The sequence below is a fragment of the Carassius carassius genome, chromosome 11, assembly GCF_963082965.1.
Source record: "Carassius carassius chromosome 11, fCarCar2.1, whole genome shotgun sequence".
In the NCBI taxonomy this organism is placed as follows: Eukaryota; Metazoa; Chordata; class Actinopteri; order Cypriniformes; family Cyprinidae; genus Carassius; species Carassius carassius.
In genome coordinates this window covers 23,439,342-23,453,282 of record NC_081765.1, presented here as the reverse complement: position 1 = coordinate 23,453,282, position 13,941 = coordinate 23,439,342, and the positions used below count along the sequence as shown (strand labels likewise).

Here is a 13,941-nt window from a genome sequence, read left to right as displayed (position 1 = left end):
CATTTTACTATAGTTACCAGTTTTAAACCAGAGAGTACCCGGTTATACTCTGCATGTTTTAAACGCTAACGCTTGAACCAACAAAAGTACGGGGAAGCGGCCAAAGGCCTACAACAAATCTTCCGTTTACATGGAAAATGCCGTCATTCGCGTCGCCTCATTTTATTGGCCACTTCTGTCCAAAAGGGGCGGGCCCAGGGCAAGCTTTGGGAAGAGAAAGTGTAATGTCATACAAACCTTAATCGTTTCTTTCAGTTGATTACAACATCATCTACAGATAACGCGAGCCAGTGGAGACAGGCTTAGGACAGTGTTTGGATTAAACCTAGTGAAGCAGAAGCTGCCGGTGGACTGGCTGTTCTCAGGTACTTATGCGCTTTGCTTGCAAACAAAGAACGTTTTGTCTTATTAAAGAACAATGACAACGATGAACCTCTCCATAATGTGTATTTGGCCTGAAACACATAACGTTACTGTTGTTAAAAAACAGCAGCGTAGTGAATACAGATCAAAATACAACACAATGCTTTTGCGTTGAAATTTGCGTTCTACCAAAAGGCCTTGTTTACAAGTGAGAGGACGAACATGCTAAACTTGCAAAAGCTGTATTAGACTTTTTTTTTTGCAGCGTTGACAGTTGTTTATTATAAAAACATTACCATGTTAACCACAGTTTATGCACTCGTTTTACTGCAGTGACTTTTATGACTGTGAAATCATATTTTTGGAAACCACTGCTTGGTACAGTAGCTGGTCATTAGCTGTTTAAAAAACAGCTTGACCATCTGATTTCTTGCTGGTCTAATGTGGTCTACCAACTAGAAACCATGTCACCAAACCATCATAAACTTTTATTTTGGCAAAACAATGGTTATTAATATAGTACATTTCCTAAAGATGCCTCTCTGTACCTGATTTTTTTTCATCCTGCAGGAATCATGAACTCTCTCTCGGGTAAGAGTGTGCTGGCGCTGTGCAGGGTTTTCTCCAGTCCCCTGTCTCTTTCTCCTGCTATAGTAGGTGCAGTGAGGGTCTGTCACTCAGGCGGGAACTCCAAGTGCACCGTATTCACCAAAAAACGAGGCTATGATATCACCAGGAACCCCCACTTGAACAAAGTAAGCATCTTTAGAGACCAAACTCAGTGCACTTATGATCTACGTTTATGAGCAGGTTTTTAGATTGTCAGCAGCCGGTTCTTTGATGTGATTTTATAACATTATGAAATGTCAAAGTCCCCACAGATAAGAAAGTATTAAAGTGCCATTGAATGTGAGATGTTTAATCTATGATCAAAGACTACCAAGCATTGAGTGGAAATGCTCTGAATATGCTTAGGCTTCGTGAAATCAATGTAGAGTTTCAGGATATGTCTCAGCAGTTTTGCAAATCACTTTTGGCTGGGTCATGAAAATGTGTCCATTTAAATGTTACTTCGCAATCTGCATCCTGTTTGCAAAGACTTTTAGGCTAAGATGAGGAATGGGCATGACTGAGAAGTGTAGAACTTTAAAGCAGTGACGGATGGAAATTGTTAGACGTAGACAGTGAGTGGAGAATCCAACAGGGGAGGGTGGCCATGCTTACGTCCCATTGGTCTGAAATAAATAGATGCGACATGTGATGTATCTACCCTAAGCTGGAATCCTGCCCGGTGCAGACCCAGTTGCAGGGTGGTAATTAGTATTTAAACCAGACAGTAGGAGTGCACATTTTTCCTTTACATTCACAACTGTCACATGTTTTAAATGGAGTTATGGTGCTGTGTTAACAGGGCATGGCGTTCACCCTGGAGGAGAGGTTACAGCTGGGTATCCACGGCCTGCTGCCTCCCTGTTTCCTCTCTCAGGATGTCCAAGTGCTTCGGGTCATGAAGAGCTACGAGACACGCAGTAACCCTCTTGACAAGTAACCAAACTTCAACTGAAACATTCAGGACATACACTGCATGTGGCAAGCCAATGAAAAGCACAGTGACAATACTTTTCTTGGTCCATTTCCCATTTATACTCAAAATAACCCTTTTAACTCTGCAGATACATTTTGCTGATGACCCTGCAAGACAGAAATGAGAAGCTTTTCTATCGTGTGTTAACCTCTGACATAGAGGAATTCATGCCTATTGTCTACACCCCTACTGTGGGCCTGGCCTGTCAACAGTATGGCCTTGCTTTCAGAAGACCAAGGTGAGGTATAAACATACTCTGGACCTGGAACGACTTGTTTAGCCTGGCCAATTCTGAATCAAATGCTGTGATTTTGACAGTTTTTTTCTCTTCTAGAGGGCTGTTTATCACTATCCATGACAAGGGGCATATTGCCGGCATGCTGAACTCATGGCCGGAGGAAAACATTAAGGTATGTTCAGAGTGATAATGTGTTATTCGGTGCCAGTAGATGGATGTTTTATTGTATGTGCATTAATAGGCCATAGTGGTGACGGATGGAGAACGAATCCTGGGATTAGGAGACCTGGGCAGCTATGGAATGGGGATCCCAGTGGGCAAACTAGCCCTGTATACAGCATGTGGAGGAGTGCCACCTCAGCAGTGCCTGCCTGTGCTGTTAGATGTGGGCACTGATAATCAGGTAAAACAAGAATTGCATAATTACACTGTTTTGAGTCGGTAATGTTTCTTTATTTCTTTGAATGTGTTTAAAAGAAGTCTCTTTTGCTCACCAGGGCTGCATTTATGCTATTTGTTCAAAAATACAGTTAAACAATGATGTTTGTGAAATGCAATGAAAACCACTGTTTTTTTTGTATGTATTTTAAAATGACATTTATTCCTGTGTTTGCAAAGCATTTGATGAATAGAAAGTTAAAAAGAACAGCATTTATTTTTGTAAAAAAATAAATGCTTTACTGTCATTTTAGATTTGAATGATTCTTTTGAATGTTATTACAGGTATATAAAGTGTATGTATATATGTGTATGTGTGTGTATATATTTACATTTTACATTTACATTTATTCATTTAGCTGACGCTTTTATCCAAAGCAACTTACAATTGCTATATATGTCAGAGGTCGCACGCCTCTGGAGCAACTAGAGGTTAAGTGTCTTGCTCAGGGACACATTGGTGTCTCACAGTGGATTCAAACCTGGGTCTCTCACTCCAAAGGCATGTGTCTTATCCACTGCGCCAACACCACCCCTATATATATATATATATATATATATATATATATATATATATATATATACATACATACATACATTGTACAACTCTACTTTATTGGTTTCATTGGATCATTTGTCCCTGTTTGTAACCCTGTTCCCATTTCTTTTTGTTTTTGTTCAGACCCTCTTAGATGACCCCTTGTACATTGGCTTAAAGCACAAAAGAGTGAGGGGCAAAGAATATGATGACCTCATTGAAGAGTTCATGCAAGCTGTCACAGACAAGTATGTTTCAAACTAAAATTCTGAAATGAAAGGTGATTAACTTATTCTCATGTTGTTCAAGTCATACTTTTGAGCCAGCTCTTTTAGTTTAATGAGTTGATCCTGTTAACAAATCCGTTCTGAATTACCGGTACATCGTTCACACACGTCATAATTAAAAATATATATATATATATTTTGTTTCAGGTATGGGATGAATTGCCTAATTCAGTTTGAGGATTTTGCCAACAGCAATGCCTTTCGTATTCTCAATAAATACCGCAACCATTATTGCACCTTTAATGATGATATCCAGGGTAATTATGCACATTGTAATATCAAAATATAAAGATTTTCATTCTCCATAAAGGAAAATTATAGTCTTAGAGCCATAAAATTGTTTGCTCAGCTCTTTCCCCACCTTTTTCAGGCACAGCTTCTGTTGCTGTTGCTGGGGTCCTTGCTGCTCTTAAGATTACAAAGAATAAGCTGTCTGACCACAAGTTCGTATTTCAGGGAGCAGGAGAGGTAATGTGGATTAAACTGAAAGATGCAACAAACTTTTACTGAGAAATAGCAAATAAAAGATCTATTACAAAACATTTATACCAGGAATTCCAGGGTTATAAGATGTTTGTTTTTTGTCATATGACCAGGCCGCCTTGGGCATTGCTCACTTATTGATAATGGCCATGGCCAAGGAAGGTGTACCTCATGCTGAGGCTGTCAAGAGGATTTGGATGGTGGATTCTAAAGGCCTAATTGTCAAGGTAACAATTCAACCCACAGTTGTTTGTCCTTTTTTTTGACATTTCTTTCCTTAAGGCTATATTTGTCCTCCTACTCCACGTCTGAATATACAAATGTATGTAGGCTTAATTCAAAATTTCAAAACAACTTAAAGCAACAAACTGCATTTTAACACCTCCAAAATTAAACGTTATACCAACACTTTCATTCTGTGTCATTTGGCCCATTAGGGCAGAAGTCATCTGAACCATGAGAAGGAAGAATTTGCCCATGATCATCCACAAATAAAGACTCTAGAGGAAGTGGTGGAAACCATCAAGCCCACAGCTATCATTGGTAAGGAGTGATTGATCGCATTCTATATACAGTCATGGCCAAATATATCAGCACCCTTGGTAAATATGATCAAAGAAGGCATTGTAAATACCTTTTGATCTTTTATTTATTTAAAATATATCCTTTCATTAGATAATAAGAATTTAAAATGGGGGGAAATATCATTATGAAATAAAGGTTTTTCTCTAATGCACATTGGCCACAATTAACAACACCTATTTACTTTATAAAACCTCCATTTGCCAGTGCATTAGCTCACCGTGCATTAGGACGATATAGACACACGTCCTCTTCCAGGCAGATTTGTAACATTTTATGTTGATTGGAAATTCTTAATTATTGCCCTGATGGTGGAAATGGGAATTTTCACTGCTCTAGCTCTTTTCTTAAAGCCACTTCCCTAATTTGTGAAGCTCAGTTATCTTTTGCTGCACATCAGAAATATATACTTTGGTTTTTCTCATTGTGATGGATGATTAAGGGAATTTGGGCTTTGTTTTCCCTCCTCTTTATACTTCTGTGAAACAGGAAGCCATGGCTGGATAATTTCATGTTTATAATCTCGCTGGAGTGCTCAGAATTGTAAATATGAATGGGAATATACTTCAGAGATATTTTACTCATAAAAATTTCTAGGGGTGCCGTTAATTGTGGCTAATGTGTATTAGAAAAAAACATTTATTCATAATGATATTTACCCCCATTTTAAATTCTTATTATCCAATGAAAGGATACAATTTTGTTTATAGTTTTTAAATAAAAGATCAAAAGCTTTAGCAATGCAGATTAATTTTCACAGCCTTCTTTGATCATATTTACCAAGAGTGCCATTATTTTTGGCCATGACTGTATATAGTGCTATTTTAATATTATTTATATGGGTACTGTTATAGTTCTTACTAATAGTTTGTATTAGCTTTTATTTTTCAGTTTTCATTTACATGTTTTATGCGCGTTTGTCTTTTCCATTATTGTTTTTTTTTTTCAGTAAAGTGACAAAATAACACAAGATCTAAACTTAAAATGAAAACTGAACAAAAACAATAGCTAATTCAAAATCTTAAGAAATGCTATAATTGTAACTTAACTCTTAAATATTTGTATTTAGCTTTATTTTTATTTAGTTTCAGTACTTCAACATCAACATATTTCACTTAGCTAACAAGGTTTTTTTAAGTATAAGTTTCCATTATTATATATATATATATATATATATATATATATATATATATATATATATATATATATATATATATATATACATATAATTATTTATTTATTTATTTTTTACAGGATTGATAACCAAGTAGTTAGATGTTATGAAACTGAAGGATTGCAGATATTCTACCCCATTCTCATGTGTTTTTATAGCTGGAATGGTGCTTTGTGCGTCTTACTAGTTTTTATTCATCCTGTATGAATTGCAATGGCATATTAAAGCCACTAGTAGGCATAATTACAGAAAACATTTCATTTCAACAAAAGTCAGTGTATTTCTGTTAAATATGCTAAATGCAGCAAAATATTACTATTTGAAAATTATTTGATATTATAAACACTAAGCCCCAAACCATCTACAGGTGTGGCTGCTATAGGTGGTGCTTTCACTGAGAAGATCATCAAGAAAATGGCTACTTACAACGAACGCCCGATTATTTTTGCCCTCAGCAATCCCACAAGCAAAGCTGAGTGCACAGCAGAGCAGTGTTACACACTCACTGAGGTAATGCACACTGAAATCTAATGAATAAAACTGTAAAAAGGGGTGTTGACTAAAGCATCCCATAAAATAAGTTTTTCACATCACTTTAAAGGGCATGTATGTGTATCACAGGGAAGGGGCATATTTGCCAGCGGAAGCCCCTTTAAGAAAGTCACTTTAGCAGATGGTCGTAGCTTCTACCCTGGCCAGGGAAACAATGCTTATGTGTTCCCCGGAGTAGCACTGGGAGTCATTGCCTGTGGTGTTCGCTACATCTCGGATGACATTTTTCTTACTACAGCAGAGGTAAATGAACATGAAGAGTCAAGAGCTTACAATAGTTGATATGAATGAGTGTTTCACTACAAAACACTTTGACTACAAGTTTATTTACAGTGCGAAAGCTAAAATTTAGGTTTTGATTTCTCTTCAGGCCATTTCTGACATGGTTACTGAGGAGCATCTGGCTGAGGGCAGACTGTACCCCCCTCTGAACACCATCAGAGAAGTATCCTTCAAAATTGCTGTTAAGGTCGGTCTCATATATTCTTATAAGTAGAGGATAATTACTACAAGAACAGGGCTTGTTAGTCAATTCTTAACATTTTGGCACTCATAAGAAATATGGAATGAGATCATGTTAAATTAAGAGATTTATTAATATAGCAAAGAAGGTTGTAAGAGCTGTTAGGTCAGATTTCACAGTAAAACGCCTGCACAGCTACTTTTTCATGATTGCATTAGGTGCTAGTGTACTAAAGATCCTTAGTACAAAATCTATATTCATTAGCACACAGAAAGTGGTTGAAATTGTTTTATTAATTTTATTCAGAAATGAATTCTTAGCCAGCTCTACATTTCAGCACCTGTAATATATGGAATTGGATCATGCTAAATTTAGAAATCTTATTAATTTAAGTGTAAAAAAGTACACTACTGGTCAAAATTTTGGGATCAGTAAGATTGTTTTTTAAATTAATACTCAGCAAGGATGCATTATATTTATCAAAAGTTACAGTAAATATATTTATAATGTATATGCTGTTCTTTTTACATTTTTATTCATCAAAAAATCCTAAAAATATGTATCGGTTTTCTCAAAATATTAAGTATAACTGCTTTCAACATTGATAATAATATGAAATGTTTCTTGAGCAACAAATCAGCTTATGAGTGATTCCTAGTTTTTTTTTCAGATTTTACCACAAATACTAGTGAGCTAAAATCAGCACAAAATTTAAATTTTGTGTATAAAAAAAATAATACATGCAACAAAGTTATCTCATTTGAACTTGCCCTCAACACAATCGGCCTCAAGCAAAACTAATGAATGTCTACCAAAGATTGTATGCCAGTTTGTAAACTTCATTGCATACTGTAAGTTATAAGTCCCTATAATACCAATAAAAGTGATTTACAGATTGATTAATTTTGACTTTGCATAGGTTTTTAATAGCAAACAGGAGCAAATCTGCTACACTCTACTGTGCAGTAAAGCAACTATTAACTCACTTTGTTTTATTCTTTCTTCCCAAACCACTCTTTTTCTTCAGATTGTGGACCATGCCTACAAACAGGGCATTGCCTCCTGGTACCCTGAACCCAAAGATAAAGAGGCCTTTATTTTATCCCAAGTCTATAACTCTGACTATGACTCCTTCACTCTGGATTCATACAGCTGGCCCAAGGATGCCATGACAGTTCAGAACGTGTAGATTATTCATCCACAACCCACAAAAAAAGGATATGCTCATATCAGTAACATGCCTTATTTTTTTTTTTCGTTCATAATAATCTGATGATATAGACTCCAGCTCCAGGCCACCCAGTCCTAAAACAGTAGCTGCTCCCACTAATTTAACACAAGATCTGAACCTATAGCTGAGAATCCACAGAGGGCTGTCAGCGATAAATGAATGCAGTGTTCATTCAAGATCAAATTGTCTTCAGAGAACAGTGGCTCAATTCAAAGGGAAAAATGCAGTTCTGTTTAAAGCAGTAACAAACACTTTCCCAGATTGCCAGGCTACTGAATCAGTGACCATCTCCAAGTTTATTAGTTCGACATTAGCTTTCTATCAGTAATTTCGTTTATTTCTAACCAGTTATCCACTCCAAATATTTAGCACCCCTGCAAATGCAAATCTCATTCTAGGGAGAAACTGTTTTTGTACAGCGACTCCCACTTTGAAATAACAGACTGCCTGGGTTGAATGTTTGCATGAAAAGGGATTTTTTCATTAGTTAGGTAGGTAAACTAGTTATCCATTTGTCTGCGGTGTAAATTGACTACTTTTGCAATTATTATTTTTTTTTACAAGTTGTCTATGCCAAAGTTTGTCTAATTTTAAATGTATTATTTGCATGGAGCAATGAAATCTGGAAATTGTTAGCTTGAGTGTATCAGTTTAAGTGTCCACCTGAAAAGCAAGCTACATAATGTGTTCATTGCAGCGTGTGGGATTGTTTTTAACTTTTCTCCTCATTTAGAAATATGCTTTGCTTATTAGTAACGCATAACTATGGAATTATATTTTTAGATATTCAAGGAGATTTTCAGTGGACATTGACTTTTAAATAAACACTTCAAAAATAAATGGGTTTTATGTTCATTTAATGAGAATGAGCTGGAATCTTGGTCCTAGTTTTTGGACGTGGAGCTTCTACAAAGTGGTTTTCCCCTCAGCATTTTGTTTTTGTTTATGATTTTAAAAAGTGTTCAATGGGAAAACAGATTTAGAATAAACTTAATCTAGAAATCTAAAAATTAATCTAATCACAAAGAAAGAGTTGTTTTGCAGGGTGAATATGAATATGTAACAAAAAGCTCTTAACCTGCTTTAATACATATTGTATATTAGAAAATTCAGATTAATTTACACAACTGGTTCATTAATTATTTGGCTATATTTTCTTAATGAACTGAAAGTTTAGGGTATAATGTTAAATAATAATGGTAAAAACTTCCTGAAACCAAACAACTTGACCTTGTTATCTTACGGGTCAAACTCATTTTCATTTCTTCATTTCATTTCATCTTTCTTCCTCAAACAATTTCCCTTTATGCTTAGTTAACTTAAAACTCTAAATTATAACTCTGTTTTTTGATGAATTATCACACTGAACTGTCATTGATCTATTTGCAAAAGCCACAGTGGGTGATTCTCTTTTAAAAGGGAACTCTTAGTGCATCCCCCCACACTTATTGGGAACGTGTGAACATGTCAAACATAGATTGAGTTAGCAAAACAATATCTACTGAAAGGCATTTTAGGAAGTGCACGGATCAGTGCTTTCTGATGACTCGCACGACTTTTGCGCTATGTGTCTGGGTGAAGAGCACGCAGATCTGTTCTTGAGGGGACAGAGCTGTTCAGTGTGAACGTTTCTCGTTGAGGAAGCTCTGCTCTGATTTGTCCTTCTTCTTAAGGGAACTGGGACACTCATCTGCCCCCCACGGTTATGGTCCTGACTTGACATACAGCCAAGTATGGTGACCCATACTCGGAATTCGTGCTCTGCATTTAACCCATCAAAAGTACCACACAGCAGTGAACCGACATGCATCGTGAACACACACCGGAGCAGTGGGCAGCCATTTATGCTGCGGCACCTTGGTCAAGGGCACCTCAGTCGTGGTACTGAGGGTGGGAGAGAGCACTGTACAGTCGTGGCCAAAAAATTTTGAGAATTACATAAATAGTGGAAATTGGAAAATTTGCTGCTTAAGTTTTTATAATAGCAATATGCGTATACTCCAGAATGTTATGAAGAGTGATCAGATGAATTGCATAGTCCTTCTTTGCTATGAAAATTAACTTAATCCCAAAAAAAACCTTTCCACTGCATTTCATTGCTGTCATTAAAGGACCTGCTGAGATCATTTCAGTAATCGTCTTGTTAACTCAGGTGAGAATGTTGACGAGCACAAGGCTGGAGATCATTTTGTCAGGCTGATTGGGTTAGAATGGCAGACTTGACATGTTAAAAGGAGGGTGATGCTTGAAATCATTGTTCTTCCATTGTTAACCATGGTGACCTGCAAAGAAACGCGTGCAGCCATCATTGCGTTGCATAAAAATGGCTTCACAGGCAAGGATATTGTGGCTACTAAGATTGCACCTAAATCAACAATTTATAGGATCATCAAGAACTTCAAGGAAAGAGGTTCAATTCTTGTAAAGAAAGCTTCAGGGCGTCCAAGAAAGTCCAGCAAGCGCCAGGATCCTCTCCTAAAGAGGATTCAGCTGCGGGATCGGAGTGCCACCAGTGCAGAGCTTGCTCAGGAATGGCAGCAGGCAGGTGTGAGCGCATCTGCACGCACAGTGAGGCCAAGACTTTTGGAAGATGGCCTGGTGTCAAGAAGGGCAGCAAAGAAGCCACTTCTCTCCAAAAAAAACATCAGGGACAGATTGATCTTCTGCAGAAAGTATAGTGAATGGACTGCTGAGGACTGGGGCAAAGTCATACTCTCCGATGAAGCCCCTTTCCGATTGTTTGGGGCATCTGGAAAAAGGCTTGTCTGGAGAAGAAAAGGTGAGCGCTACCATCAGTACTGTGTCATGCCAACAGTAAAGCATCCTGACACCATTCATGTGTGGGGTTGCTTCTCATCCAAGGGAGTGGGCTCACTCACAATTCTGCCCAAAAACACAGCCATGAATAAAGAATGGTACCAAAACACCCTCCAACAGCAACTTCTTCCAACAATCCAACAACAGTTTGGTGAAGAACAATGCATTTTCCAGCACGATGGAGCACCGTGCCATAAGGCAAAAGTGATAACTAAGTGGCTTGGGGCCAGAATGTTGAAATTTGGGTCCATGGCCTGGAAACTCCCCAGATCTTAATCCCATTGAGAACTTGTGGTCAATCCTCAAGAGGCGGGTGGCAAAAAAAAAACCCACTAATTCTGACAAACTCCAAGAAGTGATTATGAAAGAATGGGTTGCTATCAGTCAGGATTTGGCCCAGAAGTTGATTGAGAGCATGCCCAGTCGAATTGGAGAGGTCCTGAAAAAGAAGGGCCAACACTGCAAATACTGACTCTTTGCATAAATGTCATGTAATTGTCGATAAAAGCCTTTGAAACGTATGAAGTGCTTGTAATTATATTTCAGTACATCACAGAAACAACTGAAACAAAGATCTAAAAGCAGTTTAGCAGCAAACGTTTTGAAAACTAATATTAATGTAATGTTTTGGCCACGACTGTACATTCACTCCCCCACCTAAAATTCCTGCCGGCCTGAGACTTGAACCCACAACCTTTGATTTACAAGTCTGAGTCTCTAACCATTAGGCTATGACTTCACAGTGAGGAGGCTGAGATCGTGGGGGTCTCAGATGGCACTTGCTGATGAGTTTGTGTATAAATCTCTGACTGCTGATGAGGGTAAACAGCTGGATGAAGATGTGCTGTCATGTACATCATCTGATCCTCTGCTCTGCTGGCTTCCAGTCAAGGTGAGCAGGATATTCTGATCTTTCTCAGCCTGCCTGCCCTGCCAATGAAGAGCTGTTGGAGGTTATGGATATATTAAGGATTAGGGATACTGCTAGATCAGATTTTAAGAGGAAGCATAAAAATGGGGAATTGCTTGCAGTAGTCTTGATAAGCGATTTTTATGCAGCCATAAAAGCCCAGCTCCCTTGAGCCTCCCATTCCTTCCTGATCTTCATAAGATCAGCAAACAGCTGCTGCAATCGGTAGGTTTATGGCGGCAATGGTGGCCACTGAGCAGTGGTGTAGTCTAGTTTTTTGTAGCTAGTATACTGTGATTTTTTTTTCTTCTTCTTCCCAGCCTCATATTCACCCGTCCCAGAGCAGCACCTCAAAAGCACCACCACACTCACTAAACAGGGCTCTATGCTTACTTTTATTTTTAGGAGCACTTGTGCTGCTTATTAAAAAATAAATAAAAATTAGGAGCACAGAAAAAAATTCAGGAGCACCTTCTGAACAACAGCAAAAATTAGCCTTCCCATTTACAAAGTAATATTGGACTCCTTAAAGTGATTTATGGGGCATTGTTTTTCTAACTTTATTCAAAGTATGTTTTTCTTTTATGTCAAATTCAAAAAGTGTATTTCTACAAGCTTTTTTTCAAGATTTCTAAATAAAACCATGGGATAAGAATAATAAGTTACAGATATTAAAATCAGTATTAACCAAATCAATTTGCACTACAGAGGTGGCAGAGAAGAACACACGTGTCTTATAGGTATTTACAGACATTTAATGAGGCTCAGAGGTTGCATGAGTGCAATTAACTTCATAAATTCATGTTGAGAATAATGTTCAAATAAAAGATTTTGAGTTTAGAAATATCCAAATTATACTTAAATTTTTTTTACTAAAACTGCTATCAGTTGGTAGCAAGTTACTGATTTTATCACTGAATCCTTACCTCGATTTATTCCAATGGCTGATTCATTCAGGAACAAAGCACGTGACTAAATGGACAACTGAATTGCCTCATTGAAATTATTCGTTTAAAAATGCAGATTCATTCATAAATGAAACAAGCTGTTTTTGAACATGGAAGTGCAGTAGCTCAGTTAATAAGAAATTCAACTGAAAAGCATATTCAGCTTTAAAATAAACAAATATTATACCAACAGTGACATCTTTGAAAGGTTAACATTAGTGCTGTCAATCGATTAAAAAAATAACTAATCAATCACACTTTTATGAAATTAATTGTGATAAATTGTACATTAAAGGGTTAGTTCATCCAAAAATTTAAATTATGTCATTAATAACTCAACCTCATGTCGTTCCAAACCAGTGAGACCTCCGTTCATCTTCGGAACACAGTTTAAGATATTTTAGATTTAGTCTGAGAGTTTTCTGTCCCTCCATTGAAAATGTATGTACGGTATACTGTCCATGTCCAGAAAGGTAATAAAAACATCTTCAAAGTAGTCCATGTGACATCAGAGGGTCAGTTAGAATTTGTTGAAGCATTGAAAATACATTTTCAAAAATCCAAAAGTCCAAAAATAACAAAAACTACGACTTTATTCAGCATTGTCTTCTCTTCCGGGTCTGTTGTGAGCACGTTCACAACACTGCAGTGTAGTGATATCCAGTTCACGAACTAATCATTTGATTTAATCGGTTCTTCTTAGTGAACTGTTGAACCAGTTAACCAAATCGAACTGAATCGTTTGAAACGGTTTGCGTCTCCAATAAGCATTAATCCACAAATGACTTAAGCTGTTAACTTTTTTAATGTGGCTGACACTCCCTCTGAGTCAAAATAAACCAATATCCCGGAGTAATTCATTTACTCAAACAGTACACTGACTGAACTGCTGTGAAGAGAGAACTGAAGATGAACACCGAGCCGAGCCAGATAACGAATGAAAGATTGACCGGTTGCATCGGTTATCGGATCACCAGTAGTGATGGGAAGTTCGGTTTTTTTCAGCGAACTGGTTCTTTCGGATAGTTCGATTCAATAAACTGGTTATCCGAGTTATCAGCTCCTTGGTTCAATGGTTCATGACTCGAGAACGAGTCAATCTTTCTTTTTAGAAAATACTCTTGATTAACTAAAATAATTTCTCAATTTTTCTTAGAAGGTACTTTTGGTCACCAACATTCAATCTCAATTTTCTTTTTTAGAAAATACTCTTGATTAGTATCAATTGATCTCATACTTCTTTTTAGAAAATAACTCTTGATCAACTTGACTAGTCTGTCTTAAAAATGCTTTTAATCGCCTAGGAGCAAACACAGAGTCGCTGTGAGGTGTT

The 13,941-nt window shown here is 37.2% G+C and overlaps 1 protein-coding gene across 2 annotated transcripts; it reads left to right on the top strand.

Moving 5' to 3' along the window:
- The first annotated feature begins 173 nt into the window (after positions 1-173).
- LOC132153052 (NADP-dependent malic enzyme, mitochondrial-like) lies at positions 174-8,774 on the top strand. 2 transcript variants are annotated; one of them, XM_059562198.1, is made up of 15 exons: positions 174-365; positions 931-1,118; positions 1,775-1,908; positions 2,037-2,186; positions 2,283-2,358; positions 2,428-2,589; positions 3,307-3,410; positions 3,597-3,706; positions 3,820-3,917; positions 4,046-4,159; positions 4,370-4,475; positions 6,056-6,198; positions 6,310-6,483; positions 6,611-6,709; positions 7,731-8,774. In XM_059562198.1, the coding sequence occupies exons 2-15, from the start codon at positions 939-941 to the stop codon at positions 7,890-7,892; spliced, it is 1,812 nt and encodes a 603-aa protein (XP_059418181.1). In that variant the 5' UTR covers positions 174-365; positions 931-938; the 3' UTR covers positions 7,893-8,774. The 2 variants fall into 2 exon arrangements, with proteins under 2 accessions (XP_059418181.1, XP_059418180.1); XM_059562197.1 differs by having other exon boundaries at positions 175-365; positions 934-1,118.
- The last annotated feature ends 5,167 nt before the right edge of the window (positions 8,775-13,941 follow it).

Excerpts from the sequence above, each read along its gene's own strand:
- LOC132153052 (XM_059562198.1), top strand. The coding sequence starts at position 939 with ATGAACTCTCTCTCGGGTAAGAGTGTGCTGGCGCTGTGCAGGGTTTTC. Across the intron at positions 1,119-1,774 it reads GGAACCCCCACTTGAACAAA|GGCATGGCGTTCACCCTGGA; the intron begins GTAAGCATCTTT and ends CTGTGTTAACAG. Across the intron at positions 2,359-2,427 it reads GGCCGGAGGAAAACATTAAG|GCCATAGTGGTGACGGATGG; the intron begins GTATGTTCAGAG and ends GTGCATTAATAG.